The sequence below is a fragment of the Apteryx rowi genome, unplaced genomic scaffold, assembly GCF_003343035.1.
Source record: "Apteryx rowi isolate R43461 unplaced genomic scaffold, aptRow1 scaffold_7, whole genome shotgun sequence".
NCBI lineage: Eukaryota > Metazoa > Chordata > Aves > Apterygiformes > Apterygidae > Apteryx > Apteryx rowi.
In genome coordinates, this window is record NW_020450982.1 from 5,717,445 (window position 1) to 5,735,937 (window position 18,493).

General features: G+C 57.3%; 3 protein-coding genes and 5 non-coding genes across 9 annotated transcripts in view; 2 read left to right on the forward strand and 6 right to left on the reverse strand.

Moving 5' to 3' along the window:
- LOC112976035 overlaps positions 1–2,208 on the forward strand; it is a 4,677-nt gene extending 2,469 nt beyond the window's left edge. Inside the window, exon 2 of the mRNA XM_026086862.1 lies at positions 296–2,208. Coding sequence (XP_025942647.1) covers positions 296–1,557 — 1,262 coding nt within the window. The 3' untranslated portion in view covers positions 1,558–2,208. The remainder of the gene's footprint in view (positions 1–295) is intronic.
- A 2,636-nt stretch (positions 2,209–4,844) lies between these two features.
- BEST4 (bestrophin 4) lies at positions 4,845–10,089 on the forward strand. Its single transcript, XM_026086870.1, has 10 exons — positions 4,845–4,996; positions 5,357–5,451; positions 6,133–6,366; positions 6,874–7,028; positions 7,118–7,218; positions 7,581–7,776; positions 8,172–8,252; positions 8,767–8,921; positions 9,536–9,815; positions 9,846–10,089. The coding sequence occupies exons 1-10, from the start codon at positions 4,845–4,847 to the stop codon at positions 9,954–9,956; spliced, it is 1,560 nt and encodes a 519-aa protein (XP_025942655.1). The 3' UTR covers positions 9,957–10,089.
- Positions 10,090–12,500: 2,411 nt separating this feature from the next.
- LOC112976093 lies at positions 12,501–12,630 on the reverse strand. The gene has a single exon (XR_003256876.1). It is a non-coding gene; the product is annotated as a small nucleolar RNA SNORA35 (small nucleolar RNA).
- Positions 12,631–13,533: 903 nt separating this feature from the next.
- The window catches only part of RPS8 (ribosomal protein S8), a 5,288-nt gene continuing 328 nt past the window's right edge, over positions 13,534–18,493 (reverse strand). The window contains exons 2-6 of one of the 2 annotated variants that reach the window (XM_026086778.1): positions 17,713–17,819; positions 17,203–17,302; positions 15,598–15,773; positions 14,440–14,569; positions 13,534–13,695 (exon numbers count right to left, since the gene is read on the reverse strand). In XM_026086778.1, the coding sequence (XP_025942563.1) occupies positions 13,586–13,695; positions 14,440–14,569; positions 15,598–15,773; positions 17,203–17,302; positions 17,713–17,819 (623 nt within the window). In that variant the 3' untranslated portion in view covers positions 13,534–13,585. Of the gene's footprint in view, positions 13,696–14,170; positions 14,182–14,439; positions 14,570–15,597; positions 15,774–17,202; positions 17,303–17,712; positions 17,820–18,493 lie in introns of those variants that run through there. The other variant, XM_026086779.1, reaches the window with a different exon arrangement.
- LOC112976091 lies at positions 13,907–13,978 on the reverse strand. The gene has a single exon (XR_003256874.1). It is a non-coding gene; the product is annotated as a small nucleolar RNA SNORD38 (small nucleolar RNA).
- On the reverse strand, positions 15,244–15,316 carry LOC112976090. The gene has a single exon (XR_003256873.1). It is a non-coding gene; the product is annotated as a small nucleolar RNA SNORD38 (small nucleolar RNA).
- LOC112976092 lies at positions 17,401–17,504 on the reverse strand. Its single transcript, XR_003256875.1, has one exon. It is a non-coding gene; the product is annotated as a small nucleolar RNA SNORD46 (small nucleolar RNA).
- On the reverse strand, positions 17,886–17,970 carry LOC112976097. Its single transcript, XR_003256880.1, has one exon. It is a non-coding gene; the product is annotated as a small nucleolar RNA SNORD55/SNORD39 (small nucleolar RNA).

The window sequence follows — 18,493 nt, forward strand, 5'->3', positions numbered from 1 at the left end:
GAGCGCGGCCCCGGCAGCGGCTCGCTCCTGCGGGCTCCCCGGCCGGGGCCGGACGTCGGGGCTGAGGCATCCCCGGGCCTGGCGGGGGCGGCATCCCCGGGACGTGGGTCCAGCCGCCCGGGAGCGGGGTCCCGCCGGGATCCCTGCAGCCCCTGGGCGCTGCAGGGGCGGTCGGGGGAACCAGGTGCCTTCCTTGGGGGGTTCAGCCCCCGAGCTGGGCAGGGTCCCTGGAGCAAGGGGAGCAGGGACAGCTGGTCCGGGGGGTCACCCATCCTCTCCTCTGCTCCCCCCACAGGTCCTGGGCTGCGGACGATGCCGCTGTGGGGCAGCCTCCTGCTCACTGCCAGCCTTGCCCTGGACCCGGCTCCGGAGCTGGATGTTGGGGAAGCACTGGAAAGCTGCAACTGCACGGGGCCCATGGACTTCCAGGACTTCCAGGCAGCTCCGCTCCCCGAGACCTGCTGCCTCAACTTCACCAGCTCCAACATCACCCACCTGGACTGGGGCGCCCTGGCGGGGGTCCGGGGTCTGCGGGAGCTCTACCTCTCGCACTGCAGCATTACAGCTATCAGCAATGCCCAGGGAGTCACCCCTACCTTGGAGATCTTGCACTTAAGTCACAACCAGCTGGAAAGTCTCCCCAGAAGCTTTCTGGAAGATGCCCCTAATTTGAAGGTCCTTTATCTGGACAGGAACCAGCTCCAGGAGTTGCCCAAGTCCTTCCTGAAAGCATCGACGCAGGTCCGGGAGGTCTACCTGGGCTTCAACGCTTTAACTTCCCTTCCTGCCAGCCTCCTGCAACCRTCTCTGCTCCAGCTGCAGCTCTCCAACAACAGCTGGGACTGCAGCTGTGCTTTGCTCAGCAACCTGCAGAGCTCGTCCAGCCGGGCCACTGAGGTTATCTGCCACACGCCGGAGCGGTACCGTGGCGTCGACCTCCAGACCATCCCCCGGGACGAGCTGTGCCACTCGCACAGCCTCACCGCCCTCTTCATCTGCCTACCCCCGCTGCTCATCCTCACCAGCATCACCTGCTGCTTCTACAGGTGGAAGAGAAAGACCAACTACAGCTTTCAGAGCAGGCCYGAGAGCCACCTCGCCATGGCAGAGACGAGCAATGCAACGGCACTCGTGGAGCCCCACCACTACGTCCCCTATGAGCTGCCAGCTGCACCCTCTGAGACCGAGAAGAAGGTGCTCCTGGGGAACCAGGTCCTGCTCCAGCCCTCTGCAGCCCTTCTGGAGAGTGGCAAGGACATCTATGAGGAGGTGGAGATCCAGGTGGGATCCTCCAGCAGTTCCCTGGTGGTGGCCAACACAGGGCAGCCAGGCAYGGGGCTGGGCACGGAGCAGGACACCCCAACACCACCAAGGGCAGAGGAGCTGGTGGGCAGCGAGGCAGAGGCAGAAACTGTGAGCGTGAGCGATGTCCTGAAGGACTCAGCCGACCGGGAGAAGATGTACATGAGCCAGTCGACCAGCTATTACAACCTGGTACCTGGCATCGAGCTGGAGGACTCGGACAACCTGGAGTATGAGAACATCGACCTGCACTGAAACTTGGCTGGGACTCAGGGCTGTGTCTCGGATACCCTGGGAGGATGGCAGGGGACTAGGTTGTGCCTCCGGGCTGGCAGTGAAACCCAGCGGAGCGGGAGCAGCGCGAGCTTTCCTGCGTTGGCTTACACCAGCTGTTTGCAAAGCTGCACCCCCAAATTCCCCTCCCCTCCCCTCCCCTGTGCTGCTGCCTGCACCCCTCGCTTGCCGTGCCAGCGTCCTGCCAGTGCTGCAGCCAGGCAGGGGGTGGCGAGGGGGCTTCAGGCACTGGGGGCCGTGGCAGGCAGGCAGTGTTTGGGGACGCCCGGGCTGGTGGTGTCTGAGGTAGGAGGTGGGTTATCTCCGCTGGTTTTTGGGACCAGGTGACAGAATTGTGTCCTAGACCTACTGGCTGTGGTCTTCACGCTCTCTTTCTGGGGCCAGGACACTGCCATCTGGCCTGGATGGCATCCTGCACGGACCTTCTGCTTGCCAGCCCCCAGATAAGGGGGGTTGCGGGCCCAAAACGGGGTTGGCTCTGCTTCTGCCCTCATGATCTGCATCAAGGCTGCGGAGCTGCACACGTGCAAGGTGCCCTGGGCCCGGCAGGGGCTCATGGCAATGTGCATGAGATGCACACGCGCAGAGGAGGGTCCCTCGCAGCCGTCCCTAGCTGATCTGCCACCAGGGCCTGCAGGCGCCGGCCGTCAATAAGAAATAAACCGTTTTGCTCCTGGCAGTGCTGCTGCACCGCTGTGTCTGCTGGGTTTGGGGCAGCGGGGAGGTGGCGGGGATCCCCCCGGCCTTGAGTCGAGCCCTTGGCGGCTGCTGTGCCGGGCTGGCAAGGCGCCGAGCCGGGCCGGGGCAGCACGGGGATGGGGCGGGGGGCTTTGCTCCCACCCCGTCTCCCCTCCCTGTGCCCCTGTGACACCCCAGCCTGGGGCAGGGTCTCATTTGGCAGCCGATGGGCGGCTCGTAGCCCCGGGGATCAGTTTGCCGCTGGCCACTGGCTTAGGGTGAGCGGTAGCTCTGCCTTGCACACTGGCTTGGGCCAGCCAAAACCCATCTCCCAGGACAGCCCCATTCCCGTAGCCGAAGGGCAGAGTCCTGGAGGGAGGAGGGTTTTTTACAGGCATCGCTGGGACGTGCTGCCCCCGGCTCTCAAGCGCTTCCCCTGCTGTTTTGCAGGGGGCTGCACGGCAGGGAGGTTGGCCYGGCTTCCTCAGTGGGGTTACGGGTGTCCCCGGGTAGCCTTCAGCCCGGCCCTGCAGCGCTGTGCTCCCCAAACCTTTACCGAAATGTGCAGCGCCAGCGCTGAGCCCGGGCGTGATTTACAGCCCGGCGGAGGAAGCTGTCAGCCCGCTGTAAATAAGGGGTTTGCCGGCTCCTGCCAGGGCCGTGGAGCTCCTGGGAACCAGGGGAGAGGCAGGGGGTGCTGTAAATCATCTTCCTGCCCAGGCACCCCTCCGGCGCGTCGCACCCATGGGTGCTGCAGCCCAGGGGGACGCAGGTGCCCTTGTCCCCCTGCCGTCGCCCTCACCCCCCTCTCCAGCTGCTGGTGCAGGTGGAGACGGAGAAGGAGCCAGCAGGCTCTGCCGCCCCACTCAGAGGGACATCCTGGGGGCATTTCCCAGACTGGAAGCCCCTGGGCCGCCCTGCTCGGCAGGCCGGAGCCGTCCTGGGGCCCGGCCAGGGCCGTGGGCAGGAAGGGACCAGGGCAGGGCAGGACATCGTGCTGCGTCCAGCAGCGGAAACGGCATTTCCTGCAGAGCCGCTGTTGCTCCAGGCCCTGGCGTGACTCGCTGCTGCCTTGGCGCAGCCCCAGTTCCCGTCCCGCAGCGCTGGGAGCTGGGGGCACCCCCAGGACCACGACTCAGGGGACAGGGGAGATCCCGGCTCACGGGGCTCTGCACACCGGCACGGCTTGGTGTGGCCTGGGGACAAGGACAGGGTTTTACTGCGTGTCTCTGTTCCACATGGATGTTCCCCACTGGTTTATGTCCCGCTGGAGTTTGCTCTTCCAGCTGTCTCCCAGGTCCTGAGAAAGTGGCCCCGTGCCAGCCTTTAACAAGCCTCCATCACCCTCCCTGCCAGGTAGCTCAGCCGGGCCACCCCCCCGGGCCCCTGGCCGGCYCCAGCTCTGCTGCGAAACCCCGGCCCCAGGTGTCCCCGAGCTCCCCTGGGGACACGGAGGGACGAGGAGCTGCTGTGCTGCCCAAGTGGGACAGCCCACGGTCGTCACCGCCACRGCGAGGCAGCAAGCAGTGCCTGTGCCAAACCCGGGGGAATGGGGGCCAGGGGTTTTCCACCCCGCTGGTGACCCCCAGGAAGCCGATTTCATGCCCGGATGAGCCCAGCACCCCCATGTCCTGCCAGCCCTTTGGGGACAGCGAAAGGCGAGGGGCTGCTGCGGCCGCGGGCGGAGGCGCTGCCTTCGGCTGGCAGCGGGGACGCAGGCAGCAATAAGCATATTTTTCACTCATGCTCCAGAAATATCCCACAGCCCTCCCTGACCACGTGGGTGCCAGCTCTGTCTGCAGCCCCGGGGTCATGTTCCCAGGGCTGCCAGGACTGATCCTTCCATCCTTCCTCCTCTTTCTCATGGAGCCTAAATTTGGCCGCAGTGGCAGCAAAGGGGAATGACCCAAACCACCCTGCTGGCCCCAGCTCCGGCACCAGCAGCCCCACTGAAATCTCCAGCTGCAGCCAGTTGCAAAGAGGTGGGACCTACTGGAGTTCCCCATTCCCTGCCTGTGACAACCCCAATCCATCACGCAGAGGCTCGGCCACGCGGGCTGGGGCCGGGTATTTAGGGGGAAGAGGTGACGGGATGGGATGGGATGGGACGGGAGAGGAAGGCAGYGAGGGCAGGTAGGGAGCAGGCAGGGGATGCAGCTGCAGGAAGGTCGGGGGGGCCACAGGGGCAACCCTGATGATGGGCAAGGATGCGACCAGGGGGAAACCGAAGCCTTTAACCCCCTGCCATGAGCTGCGGCCCTGTTAATACAGGGGGAGCCTTTTCTGGRGGCCCCCACTTGGCAATAGCACTCGGTGTGGGCATGAGCAAGTGTCCGTTTTCCTCTTGAACAACCTTTTTTCCCTGTAGSTGGACCAAGATGTTTTCCCCTTAGCTGAGCCATCCTTATTCTTTTCCTTTTTTCCATCCCTATCCTTTTCCTCATCCCGGCTCGCTGCCAGCTGTGGRGTAGGGGCAGCTCTGGAAGGGAGGGAGGGCCGTGCCCCCGGGATAACACCTCCGTCCATCTGTCCATCCTGGCTGCAGCACYGAGGCACCGGGCTGTGCCACTATGACCATCTCCTACACGCTGAAAGTCGCCAACTCCCATTTTGGGGGCTTCTCCAAGCTGCTCTTCCGCTGGAAGGGCAGCATCTACAAGCTGCTCTACAAGGAGTTCATCGTCTTCGTGGTGCTGTACGCGGTGCTGAGCCTCGTCTACCGGTGAGTGGGGGCTGGCGCGTCTCCGCAGGTCGTGTCGCTCACTGCAGGCCTGCGCCCCTCACCGCCGCCCGTGCCGGGGGTCCGCCGGGACGCTGGGAAGAGCCCCGGGCATGGGCCACGTCTCGGGGCAGGTTCTCAGGAGCAGGGACCTGTGGAGATGCCCCGTTACTCTAAGCCCCCGTGCTGGGGTAGCTGTGGGGAGGGGGAAGCCCATGGGCGCTCGGCGTGGGCAGGGGAGGGCAGGCGAGAGGCCGGGACCCCGGCGAGGGGGTGGGGAACCGGGCGAGGGCGTTTTGCGGAGGCCCGAGGCAGCGGCCCAGCGCCGCCGCTCGCCCTGACCCCGCTGCGCGCCCGCTGCAGGCGGCTGCTGACCGAAGACCAGAAGCGCCTCTACACCAAAGTGGCTCAATACTGCAACCGCTCCACGGACCTCATCCCCATGTCGTTTGTCCTAGGTACGCTTCCTCTCGGGGGCCTCCTTGCACCCGGGGGCTCCCTGCTCCTCCCGGCACCGGCAGCTCCGGGGTGCTCCCAACGCCCATCCTGACTCCTTGCAGTTSCCCAACCAAAACGTACCTCCAACTCCTCGGCCAAGGGGACAGGGGAGCCCCGCGCCCCGGGGGCGGCACCCAGCTCCCCAGCCTGTGGGACGTGGGAGCAGGCAGCAGGGAGGGAGGGGGGCTGGGGTGGGAGCCTGCTCCGGGGCCGCCAGCGGGAGGCTGTGATTCCCCCCCGGCCTGGGAGCGGGGCACCGTGCCTGGGAGCGGCGGCTCCCCTGCCTCCCTCCGTGCCACCCGCGCCCAGCAGCAAAGAGGAACGACTTTGCCCCTTTCACAGGGCTGGGAAAAGCTGGGGAAGGCGCTTGGCGGGAGGTTATCCGGCGTCCCGGCTGCCGTCCCTCGGGGAGGGCAGGCCAAGGGGAAGCACAATGTGCGCTTTATCTCCCTGCCGCRGAGAAATCTGTCACCCCTAGAAACCTGGCAGGTCTCCTTGCATGGGCTCGTCCTCGTCTCAACCCACCGCCCAGCTCTGGCAAGCCTTGGTGTAACTTCCAGAAGGGCCCACGCCGGCTTTGCCACTGCCCCATGCCCCCCCCCGGCTGCTCAGGGCCCCCCACACGCTCTCTCCTGGCGCAGGTTTCTATGTCACCCTGATTGTGAACCGGTGGTGGGCCCAGTACACCAGCATCCCGCTGCCCGACCAGCTCATGTGCGTCATCTCCAGCAACGTCCACGGCAAGGACGAGAGAGGGCGGATCCTGCGGCGCACCCTCATCCGCTACGCCAACCTCTCGGCTGTCCTCATCCTCCGCTCCGTCAGCACCCGGGTGCTCAAGAGGTTCCCCACTATGGACCATGTGGTGGAAGCGGGTGAGGGTGGACACAGGGCAAAGTCCATGGGGATGAAGCTTGGCATGGAGGGAAAGAGGCCCCAGAGATGTCCCTGTCACCATGGGGGCGTGCTGAGGAACCAGGTAGTGGGGGCAGCATCCCAACCCTCTGCAAGCACCACTGCCCAAAATCCACAGAGAAGAGAGCAGGACCCACATGTGGGGTAGCAGTCAGACAAGCCCCAGTGCAGAGGGGTTATTTCCTTGCAGAGACATTTGTCCCTGAAGAGCCCCACGTCCCCAAAGAGCCCCACATCCCCTCCGTCTTCCCGGAGCCCATCCCACGGTGTGGTGCAGGGACTGGGCTCCCAGGGCTGTGGTTTCACTGCAGGCTGGGAAAACCCCACATTCCCGCTGGGGACAGTCCCCAAAAGCAGCAGGTCGCTGTGTGGCTGCTGTTGGTTTCAGGACACCTTTTCCTCACCGGCACAGGGGCCAGGTCCAGGATGCTGAGTGTCTCCCCCACTTGCTCCCTCCCCGGCCACAGGTTTCATGACGCAGGACGAGCGCAAGAAGTTTGAGAGCCTCCACTCGGACTTCAACAAGTACTGGATCCCCTGTGTGTGGTTCACCAACCTGGCTGCCCAGGCCAGGCGGGACGGCCGTGTCCGCGATGACGTGGCTCTCCGCTTGCTCATGGACGTGAGTCGGTGTGGGGAGGACGGGGCGCGCGGGGCACCGCGGGGACTGCTGCAAAGTCTGCGTAACCCGTCCCTGTGCTCTCTGCCCAGGAGCTGAACCTCTACCGGGCCAAGTGCAGCATGTTGTTCCACTACGACTGGATCAGCATCCCGCTGGTGTACACGCAGGTGGGTGTCCCATCACTTCACGTGCTCGGGGACCTCAGGGGTCCCCAAGCTCAGATCCCAGTATGAAACAGCTCCCTCCACCCCACAACGGTGGAGGAACCATGGCAGCCTCCTTCCTCCACCCTGCCGAGGGGCTCTCTCTCTCCCCCTTTATAAAAGCACTTTATTCCCTTGTTGCATCTGCTCCGGAGCAGCAACGTGCAGGAGCATGGGGCAGCAGGAGACTGAGAGGCATGCAAGGGAATCGCACCTTGGCAGAGTTTGGCCAGGCCATGGGGTTTAGCCCCAAGCGCGAGATACCCTTAGCAAGCAGCCAAGCCTCTTTCAGCCTAACATCTCCCATGCCGAGCCCCTCTGCACCCCTTCCCAGCCAGAGAGGCCCCAGGACATGCTGCTGCCTCTGCCGACTGACCCCATGCTCCCGGCAGGTGGTCACCATCGCCGTCTACTCCTTCTTCGCCTTCTGCCTCATTGGGCGGCAGTTCCTGGAGCCCCTGGAGCCGGGGCAGGAAGGGGACCTGGACATGTACGTTCCCCTCTCCACCCTCCTGCAGTTCTTCTTCTACGCCGGTTGGCTGAAGGTGAGACAGCTGCCGTGCAGCCACCATGGGCCCCCAGCTGACCTTCACTATGGGGGTCTCCAGCTGGCCTTCGCTACAGGGGTCTCCAGCTGCCCCTGTGCCCTCTGGGCATCTCGGGGGCTCCGTGTGCCCCAACACACCAACACCAGAAGGGCTGGGGCACCTGGGGCATGGCACCGGCCACATCCCTGGAGGAACACGTCTGCTGTGCCCAGCCACCACACCAGAGCCCCAAAGGGTGGAGGCTGCTCAGCACGGGGCTCCAGGGCTGCAGGTTTTGTGAGCCCCACAGGTAGACAGCAAGCTGGAGAGCCCCGCGGGAAGGTGTCTGTGTCCTAGGTCCCTCCATGTCTCCAGGGTCCCTGTCTCACCCACCTGCCTCCCTCCCTCCCCAGGTTGCAGAGCAGATCATTAACCCTTTTGGGGAAGATGACGATGACTTTGAGACCAACAAGCTGATAGACAGGAACCTGCAGGTGGGTCCCTCGCTGCTGTTTCGATGGACTGCTGCAGTCAGGGTGCAGGGACATCCCTGGAAATGAGATTGGTGCCCTGCCGGCCCCCTGCTCTGCTTCCAGCCTCGCAGACCCTCATCCGAAGGAGGTTCCCATGCAGAGAAGCAGGGCTGCACCTTGTCCCTCCATCCCCTGTCCCTCCTCTGGTCTGTGCCCCCATGGCAGCTGTGCTGGTTTCTGCAGAGGCCTCCAGTGCAGCCCAAACTGCCTGGCTTGGCAGAGGACCTGGGGAGTCCCTGGGCTGTGCCTGTGCCCTGTGGGCACCCACCACATGGAGGGTCAGTGCTCATCCCCTCACCACTGGGGAAGTAATTGAAAAGAAGGAAACCCCCAAAGCAGCCAGGAGATCAGCCGGGCCCAGAGCCTCCCCAGCCCCTTGCAGTCCTGCCCCAGCAAGGGGGGGCAGGACCTGAAGACATGGGCCCTGCTCGTGTCCTTGCAAAYCACCCCTGTCCCCTGCCTTTGCGCTGCCCAGGTGTCCCTGCTGTCCGTGGATGACATGTACCAGAACCTGCCACCAGCTGGGAAGGACAAGTACTGGAATGAGTCCACGGCACAGCCCCCCTACACCACGGCCACGGCCGCCGAGACCTTGAAGCCCTCGTTTCTGGGCTCTACCTTCGACATGCGGTGAGTGTGCGGTGCCACCGCTGCGGTGCTGCCTGAAGCTGGACACCCCGACGGGGGTCCCCTGCAGCCACGTCTCTGCACCACAGTGTGGGACAACCCTGGGCACGCAGCGGCCGTGTCCCTGCTGTGCTTTGGGTGCCGCCGTCTAGGCTGGCCCCGAGGTGCCCTGGTGAGGCCCGTCCGCAGCAGGAAACGGGTGCAGGAGAAAATGCAGGGGAGCGCTCGGGGTGGCAACAGCACGACCAGGCTCGTCCCCCTGGACCCAATTACAGCAGGCTGCCGAAAGCAAACAGCAAACCTGCCTTGGGATCACGCTGCTCGGCCCCCACGGGGTATGGGGGCCACTCTGGATGATGAAGGAGCCGTGGGGGCACAAGTGCAGCCTGCCAGAGCTGCACTTGGCTTGCAAACACATCTGGGCAAAGGCCACGAGTGGTCCTGGGTGTCCCCGTCTAGCAGCCAAGCTGGGGTTTTCATCCTGTTAGTGCCAGCTGGGGAAGGCAACCTCTCCCACCAAGCCTTCCACCCCTTCTCCAGACGGAGAGGGACCTATTTCCCAAAGGAAGGGTCTCCAGGTCCTCCCATCGCCTCCACCCCTCCCATGTTCTCCCCAGCATGTGCGAGGACCCGGAGCAGAGCCAGCCGGTGGAGGCCTCGCTGAGCTCGCCACGCATCCACACGCCCCTGCTCACCCGCTTCCTCGCCGCCGCGTCCCCCGCCGTCAGCCTCAGAAACTTCGGCCGGGGCAGCCGAGCCCATCCCCACCTGCGGCGTCCCCGGGCGGACAGCGGCTCCCCCTCCCATTACTCCAACCGCTCCGAGGACCCCGAGGCGGTGGCCCGCATCGAGGAGGAGGAGACGGAGGATGAGGAAAGCCAGGCCAGCGAGCCCTCCGTGCCTGGCGGCCACCTGAAAGCCCCCCAGCTGCCAGAGGCTTCCGAAACATGGAAGAAGGAGCTGCCGCAGATCCAGGTGAAGGCACCGTCCAGCGAGAGCATCAGCGTGGACCAGCAGGATGCTGCAGGGCTGCCATGAGGCTGCTGTCCACAGCCCTCCCCTTCCCTGGGGCAGAGTAGCTCCCCCGGCCTATAAGCATCCGAGATGCTGCCACGGCCAGCTGTGAAGCTGCTTGTCCCCGCACACCTCCCCTTGTCCCACCCATCCAGAAGTGGGACTTCACCAGGTCTTTCGCCACTCAAACCTGAGCCAAGATTTACCCAAGTTGACTGGAAGATCCTGGTGGGTTTAGTATTGGGCACGCAGCATTCAAAGCTACCTGTTAGCCAAAATACTTCAGGATTCAGCCTGTCCACGTGATGATCCTCCTGACCTGTAGCTGGCTCAGGCTTACTGCCTGCTGCCAGGCCCAGCACGGGGACAGGGGACAGCCAAGACCCTAAGCAAGGGATGGGACACAGGGCATTAGTCTTGCAGAAAACCAACACCGTGATGGAGATGTCCCCTCAATATTAATAAACCTACTGCCAACCTCAGCTCTGAGGTTCTTTCTTGTTGATGCAAATGATCCCCAGCAGTGAGACAAGCAGGAACATCACGTTTGTCCAGAAAGCCAGTGAATGCAGAATTAAAGTACAGTTGTCAAGGACCATGCACGTTCTCCCAGGGCAATAAGGGCACAGCTCCTGTGGACTCACACCAGTGAGGTCTGTGGGGATCCATTTTACTGGATTAGACCAAAAAAAAAAAAAGAAAAAAAAAAAGAAATGCTTTCAGCCCCTGTAGAAGGGTTCCCGCACCCAGAGACATGTGTGTTTTTCCCGAGGCGCAGGATAACAACTAACCTCACTTGGGATAAATTGTGGACTGTTTATTCCATAAAAAGTAGCTTTATTAATTCAGCCCTCACAACGGTCTACATATCTCGGTGAAGTCTCTAGATTGGGCTTGGAAAAGGCTGTCACCTCCTTAAAGCTGGTCAAATTAAAGCTGCGTGTAACCCCAGCCAGTTACATGAACACCTCTTTCTGGCTCAGTGCATTCCAGACTTCCCTYTTCCCAGGCAGGTAAATCACTGCACACATCTATGGCGCTATGCCAAGGCTAGATTAGAAATAGTAAATCTTATTTTCAGGCTGCACAAGGTCCTGCAGCCTGTGTCAGCGTGGGAGCCAGAGGTGCTCATGCCCTGACCAGCTGCCACCCTGTCCCATTCCCACGTCGCACCTAGCGTGTGGCTCCAGTGGGCTGGAGGTGCAGGGCTAGCACTAGCTCGGGCTGTCTGCCCTGCAAAGCGCTGTTTTGTTCCCACGGGCCGTTGCCCTTGGCAGCCGCATTTTTCTAAGCAGTAAGGCCATGTGCTTTGTAAGCACTGTGCATTGATGAATTAGGCATAAACCTGCTCATCAGGAGGCAGGTTTGCAGTTCCTGCACTGCCACTAACCTGGCACTTGCTCTGTGAGCCTCAATTTCTCCGTCTGTACAAAGTCCCCCAGGAACACCCTGAACCATGTTTGCACTTTGCAGAGGGCGAGGGGAGAGAAGAAACAAACTGAGAGGAAGCAGACATGACGCACCTCTCCGGAGCGCTCTTTATCGCGTCCGCCCCACCTCTCTGGAAAGAGGGCGGCTGCTGGAAAGCAGGGAAAGTTTACACGAGATCACTATGGAGAAGGAATGTGCTTGTGCAAACGTCACACCCAGCTCAGGCCTGACTCCCAGCGACTCCCGAGGAGCGGCCAGCTATGCCTGTCTGCGCACAGCTCTGCCGCGCTGCTCGCACTGCAGACGTGACCGCAGATCTGAGCTGCAAGGAGGCAGCAGTAACACACTCACACCAAAGCCGAGCTGCTGTGGCTGCTCAGGCAACAGGCACCGTTTTTCTGATGTGGTTGATGTGTCTAGTTTGCAGCATAGATGCACCCTAAGCCACCTGCCTGAGGGCGGGCTGAACCTGCGCTGCTCAGGGGACAGTAGCCCGCTAGCACCTCCTGCTGTCACATGTTGCAGCCAGGGCAGAGCATCACAGGAAAAAAAAAAACTTTGCACCTCCCAAACCCCAAGCAATTATTTGTGGGGCAGACAGTCTGCACCAAGGCATCAGAGACACAGGATCAGTACCGACTCCAGCAAAGGAACTAAGGGCTGCCTGGTGGAACAAGGCACCACGAGCCAGCTGCACCCTTCAGGCACCACAGTTCTGCTTGGGGCAAGTTGATTGTGGACTTTCTCCCCGAGTTGAGAGCTAAAAATTGTGAAGTCTGGCTGTAGGCACTCTCCCTCACCAGGGAGCTCCTGTGAATAAATGAAGCTTTTGTAAAAATAGTAGAAGCGAGGTCAAGTGTGCACTATGTATACTTGGCTAGCACACAGAAGAATGCAAAAATCTGGCCTGTCCCCAGTCCCTCAAGGACCAGCCCTTAGATCAGCTCAGTTCTTTCACCCTAAAAAATACACCAAACATTTTGCAACTAGATGCAGAGGTTTATCACACTGACTTTCTTCAAAGAGAGCAGCCCTAAAGAATTAGCTTTTCCAGATTTTGGAGAGGGGGGTATTTGGTGCCATTTTGTTCACCACAGCTTTCCAATCCCACCAAATACAATAGGGCAGGAAGTTGGAGCTTGTACCCAGCTTTCGAAAGAGACAGACCACAGGGAGAGCCTGGCCCTTCTGCTAGAAGGAATTCATCTTGCACCGGAATGAGACCGAGGAGGTCAGGGAAAGACCAGCTGGTCACTTAGCAGTGCAGCCAAGTTTAGCCAACAGTTCGTTTGAAACAAAACATAGGACCCAGAAGGCAAGCACACAGCCTGTGAGGAAACGAGAAAGGGCAAAAAGGGGCAGCTGGCCCAAAACTGTGGATGAGCAAGTATGATGGATGAGCAAGTATGATCTGGAAAGCAGAGACAGGAGGTGCCAGCTGCAGAAGTCAGTGGAGTAAGATACAGTTTTTCAGCCAGGCTTAAACATTGTGACAGCTGCAAGCGCTAAGAATGTGAGAAATGGAAGTGCTGCAGCTCTGAAATTGCTAACTGTACACCCCTAACTGCACACCTAAGGTACCTGGACACGAGCATGGGCCATGGACTGACCACTGGGCCAGTTTCCTCACCAATTTCACTCCAAGAGATCCTGAACACAACATGTTTTTATCTTAATCATACCACAGGAAAAGTGGAACAAATACCAACCAGACCCCACCAGCTCCCAGGAAGCCAGAACTCTAATAGGGATGGACATTTGTACCTTCCTGCTGCTGACAGGTTTCCAGTACTGACCACACCAAGAAACTGGTCCTCGTTGTCCATCTAGTCCTTCCCACTTGAGCTTCATGACACTTCTTTTACAGCTATACATGCAGGAGTAAAAAACATCCCCAAAAGTTATAGACTTAGAGTTGTCAGCACTGGGGTTAGGTAGCTGTTGACATGTGCTTCATCTGACAACTCTTCTCCACACCCATTTGGTCCATTAAGTCACTGTCCTAGAACCCAGTGACAAGTTTTAGCTCAGAGCATGCAGGGTCAGAACTTGCCTGAAGGCACAAAGCGCTCAGGAATTCCACGAGATCCTTCTTGCTTTCACATTCTACAGGCACAAGGAGCTATGCAAGCCCCTTCCAACCTGCACACACAAATAAGCACGCTACCCATTGTAGTAGAGACTCTTGGTTTTATTTGGTCTTTCAGTAGAATAGTTTATATTTATTTGCCTTTTCTGGCCTTGATCTTCCTCAAGTAGAATTCTAATTCCTTGCCTTCCAAAACATAACCATCAGCTCGGCCACACTGTCCAGGTCTGGAGGCAATGCAAGCTGCAAGGAGAAGTCATTCAGTTAAAGGGAATTAAACAATTCACAATCCCAGCACATACACAAACTGAAAGAAACACTCCGGGCAGCCTCTGTGCACTCATCAAGGCACAAAAAACAGTAAGAGATACCAGTTTATGCACTGACTTAAGTACTTCCCTCTAAGAGATCTTGCTCTGGAATCTGCTCTACTAGATTAAGTCCCTGATGAAGTCCTCTTCAGATCTCCAAACTGTCATCGCTCTAATTCAGTAGCAGAACTGGACAAAGGTCTCATCACCAGAAGACTTCAAAACACTAAACTTTTACACCAGAACTCAAAACTGTTAAATGCCATTATATGTTTATTCTGGACTTTTTCTGACACAAAATGCAGCCCAAGGATCTCTGCTTATTTTGTAAGTCTCATCTTATACTCCATGATCTCCTCCAATGTTGACCAGGAGCGATCAATTCCAGGAGCTTTGCTGGGACATATAGCAATTCAAGCTCCAGAATCAGATTTCCCCTTCCTGCCAGAGCAGAGCTATCTCCAGAGAAGATACAAAGAGCACTAGTTAGAGTTAATGCCCGCAAAATACTCCTATGAATACCAAGAGCTCCAACACTACTTCCATTCTGCAGTTAGCTTTATCACTGCTTGTACAATTTTAAGTGATCTTAGACCAAGAATAAGATCCGCTCTGCCACCTTGTTTGTGCCCTGACTCCCTCATCCCTGCCCACACAAATACTTCCAGGGACTCACCGAGTAGCTTTCCTTGCTGGAACTGCTCTTCAAGAATACTTGCTATCTTGGCGTTCTTCTTTCGCTCATCGTATTTTTTCTGGATCTTCTTTGAACGCTTCTTGTTCAAAATTTCCTCTTCCTCAGGAGTCTAAAAACAAGGTCATAAACGGAGACAAGGTTAAGCATACAACTACCTTCTGCTCAAAGCTGCAGAACTCCTCCACTAATACCAAGAAAACCCTTGTATTCTCAGCATCGCACTACTGCATTTCCTGAGTCATACCTTCCAAAGGTACAAATACTTCAGCGTCCAATATCAGGTGCTGCTTTTCACTTTTGAGACCAAGAGATGCAATATTACTAACTAGAACTCGCCAGTGTCAACAGAGCACAGCACCCTAGGGAAGGCTGCTCTCTAGACAAACTAAACTGCAAAGCTTTTCTTGATGTATTAATCCTCCTCCAAAATGAAGTGAATCCTCTCTCCCTTTCCAGGCACAATGAGAGAGTACTTGGGGTGGTCAAGTCCTGGCAGGACAGCTTACAAGCTCTCTCAGTGCTTCTCAGCTACACAGTGGTCGACTCAGAAGTGATCTGTTTTTTAATGCAGGGCAGCAACCTTGAACAAAATACAGCACGTAGAGAATTTAAAAACCTTTGACAGTCTGGGGTTTGGATTTTAAAACAAAATTAAAGTTGATGAATCTGGACAGCTTAAAGATACTGAAAACCCTAAGCAAGCAAAAGTTCAGTTAGCAACCAACAAGTTTCTAATCAGAAGGAAGTGAGCATTCCTCAGCACAAGGACCTGACCTGCAAAGCCTTCCTCAGCATCATAAGATGTCATCGCTCTCCCTTCAGTAGCAGAACTGGACAAAGTTATCATCATTAGAAGACCAAGTGATCTACAGGCAGGTCCTTGTGCACAAATGGGTGCAACTCCCCAGAGATACTTTGTAGTACAGAACACTTTGTAAACAGAGCCAGATTTATTCTGGGAACTGATGAGAACATGGCCCAGATGACCATGGCTATTACTGAAGGGCACCCAATCCCATGCCAGCAGGTGTCATTCACTAATAACAGCTAGCTGCATCTAGCAAGGAAGACTCCACTCTCTGTCAAGCAGTCAAAATGACTCTCAGCCTTGTAGAAACTACACAATCCAAGACGTACCAGCTTGGCACCCTTCTTGCGTCCAAGAGGCAAGGCATAGTGGGCTTCATACCACTGCCGGTATGGGGTGCTGTCAACAAGAACAATACAGTTCTTCACCAGGGTCTTTGTCCGCACCAATTCATTGTTGGAAGCATTGTAGACAACATCGATGATTCTGGTCTTGCGAGTGCAACCTTTCAAAAGAAGAGCATAAATTCAAAACTACAGGAGTCAAGTAACTGAGAATATAGTCCACAGCATCTCACACATACCCTAAATGCTGATCTCACACTTTGAAGTTCACCCAAACGTCCTCCAGCTTCCCTGGCACTGTCTTTAATTTAACTAATAGATGCATCTCTTCTTTCATCAGTCCAACTTTCTGTTGCTAGGACAGTAGCCTCTTCCTGTAAAATGATTCATTCTAGATGAAAAATAGGGATCTGTGGCCTTGCTGGAACTCATCTCACATAAGACTGAGTGGTGCTGAAAACAGTTTCTGGCCTGAAAGACACTTTAGCAGACACCAGCTAACAGAGTTATTGAAATAAGCTGCATTGAATGGGATTGCTCTGCAGCACATACTGGAAATCATTTTTATAGGATCAGAGCTTAGGAGTAAATTGAGAGCAAGCTGGTCTTTTCACCCTTCATGACCCACCTAAAACATTCAGCATTAGCTACCAGATTTGACTGTTTAGCAGCTGCCAGCCCCAGAGATCCAGCCCTCCAAGTATGCAAAGGACAGGCACAGTGTGGCCAGAATCAAGGTAAGTTTCCTTCCCTTCACTCACATGCCTCATTCTTGCTCTGCAAAGTATTGTCAGTCCCTTCACTTCTGTGATATTGCCTACAAGGGACTGCAGCTTTCACAGTGTGGACAATGCTCTGGGATCACTCAGGAGAAAGCACGTGCTTCCTCCCTCATGCCACACTGTTCACTGAAACACAGCCTTACTTACCATTGGTTTTTACCATTGCACTGAGCAACAATGACTGGGCCCAGGCTCAAGACATATGCTTTTTATCTAGTAACTCAGAGAACACAGATCACCTTGTTCAAGGGATATTTTATTTAAGACTCGCCTCTCACTTCCATGCTTCCCACTCTCGCTTAGCAATGCAGAAGTAGGAATTATAAAAAGCATATGCTAACATAACACCTTCTGGAGTCACTCCTTCTTAGAGAAATCCTTACACTCTTCTCTTGTACATGACTACCTAATCTTTAGCAAGTGTTCATTGATAAACTGGGCTGCAAACAAATTACAGTTATACACCTCTACCAATATTTAGTTTTGTAACTGTTTTTTTTGCTCCTCTATAATTCCCACCTACTCCCGGTGAAAAAACTAATACAAGCATTTTACTCAGTGTAACTATGACACTCCAGTCACTGTGAGCTTAGCACAGACATCCAAGTTTCCTAAGCCCACATAAGGTCAAAGTTATCATCATTATGCATACTGCTTCAGACCCCGTTCTGCAAGCGCCAATGTTCAAAACCAGCCTAGAAATTCATGCTTGCATCATCATTCCCTCTGCTCTATGACAGTACTGGTGGCCAACACAGCTGGAGAACGACTGCTCTCTTGAAACACATCAGGCTTACGATATACTTACATTCAGACCCCCAAGAGAAGTTGCCAACATCCAACCGAAGGGCACGATATTTCTTATTACCACCACGAACCCTCACTGTATGAATTCGGCGTGGGCCAATCTACAGCCGAAAACAAAAATTACAGTGTCATTGGTGTGGGTACAGTGCACAGCCCGTGCAGAAAGAAGGAACCCAGCCAAGTCCTAGGCTCAAAGGCAATGTGGTCAGTGTAACTATGACAAACCCCAGCATCGGCAGATGCAGTAAGCAACCAAAACGGTCTGTTGCACCCACCTAAGGTGAAAATTTCATCACTCCAATTGCCTCTTATTGCAAAAACATATCACTGCATTTCTCAGGTGCTGGAAAAATTCCACACTTTAAAGAAGCAGTGACAGATATTTAACCACCCACAAAGCACAGTATGTACTTAAGCCTCTAAGAGCATTTGACCAACAAATCAAATTCGGAAAAAAAAAAAAAAAAACAACCAAAACCCAACTACTGAACATTCTCCCTAAATCACCTACCTTGGTGTTGGCAGGAGGTCGCCCCAACTCATACTTCCTCTTTTTATGGTAGGGCTTCCTCTTGCCCCCAGTCTTGCGACGCTTGTGCCAGTTATCCCTGGAGATACCTGGATGAAAAGCAGCGTGGTCAGAGGATGGTACAGAGGCCACCTGGCCATGGCGGGGCAAGGCTCTGAGTCCTCAGCTCTCCAAGGTTAGTATCCGCACAGTGCACTCAGCCTCATGCAGCAGTCAGAGATGCTTCATCATTGATACTCAGAGGTGCCTCGATCGCCTCCCTTCCAGCAGGGCTGCACGTGGGGGGGGGGGGGGAGAATCCCCCAGGCCCTCCTTGGGAAGCAGCCTCCCATCCTACCCCATCTACTGGACCTCCCCATCCTGGAAGGATTCACCCCAGCCCGATAAACACCCTATGGCAGACACCCCTCGCTGTCTGCTGGTCCCCCACAGGAGAGCAGACCCCACCCTATGCGGTCTGCTGCCCTGTAAGGGAGACACCTCACTCCACCCCCCACCCTGCTGGGCCCCCTACAGGGGCCATTTCCCCACCCCCCGCAGGGGCTACCCCACCAGTTGGGTGCTGTAGAGGGGCCACCCCGCTCCCCACCCCGCCTGCCGGGTCCCCTGGAAGGGCCGCCCCACCTCATGCGCGGGGGCCCCGCGGGAGGCGCTCCCCCGCCCGCACCCCCGCGCTCGGGGCCGCAGCGAGGCGCGGCCGGCCCCCTCCCTCCGCCGCCATGTTGGGCCCGGGCGCCCTCCCCCGCCAGCGCCTCGGCGGCCC

What these genes read in the sequence shown, in the direction of transcription:
- BEST4 (XM_026086870.1), top strand. Translation starts at nt 4,845, where the DNA reads ATGACCATCTCCTACACGCTGAAAGTCGCCAACTCCCATTTTGGGGGC. An exon ending in TGATAGACAGGAACCTGCAG is followed by an intron (nt 8,253 to 8,766) that starts GTGGGTCCCTCG and finishes TGCGCTGCCCAG; the next exon opens with GTGTCCCTGCTGTCCGTGGA. An exon ending in GCCAGGCCAGCGAGCCCTCC is followed by an intron (nt 9,816 to 9,845) that starts GTGCCTGGCGGC and finishes AAAGCCCCCCAG; the next exon opens with CTGCCAGAGGCTTCCGAAAC.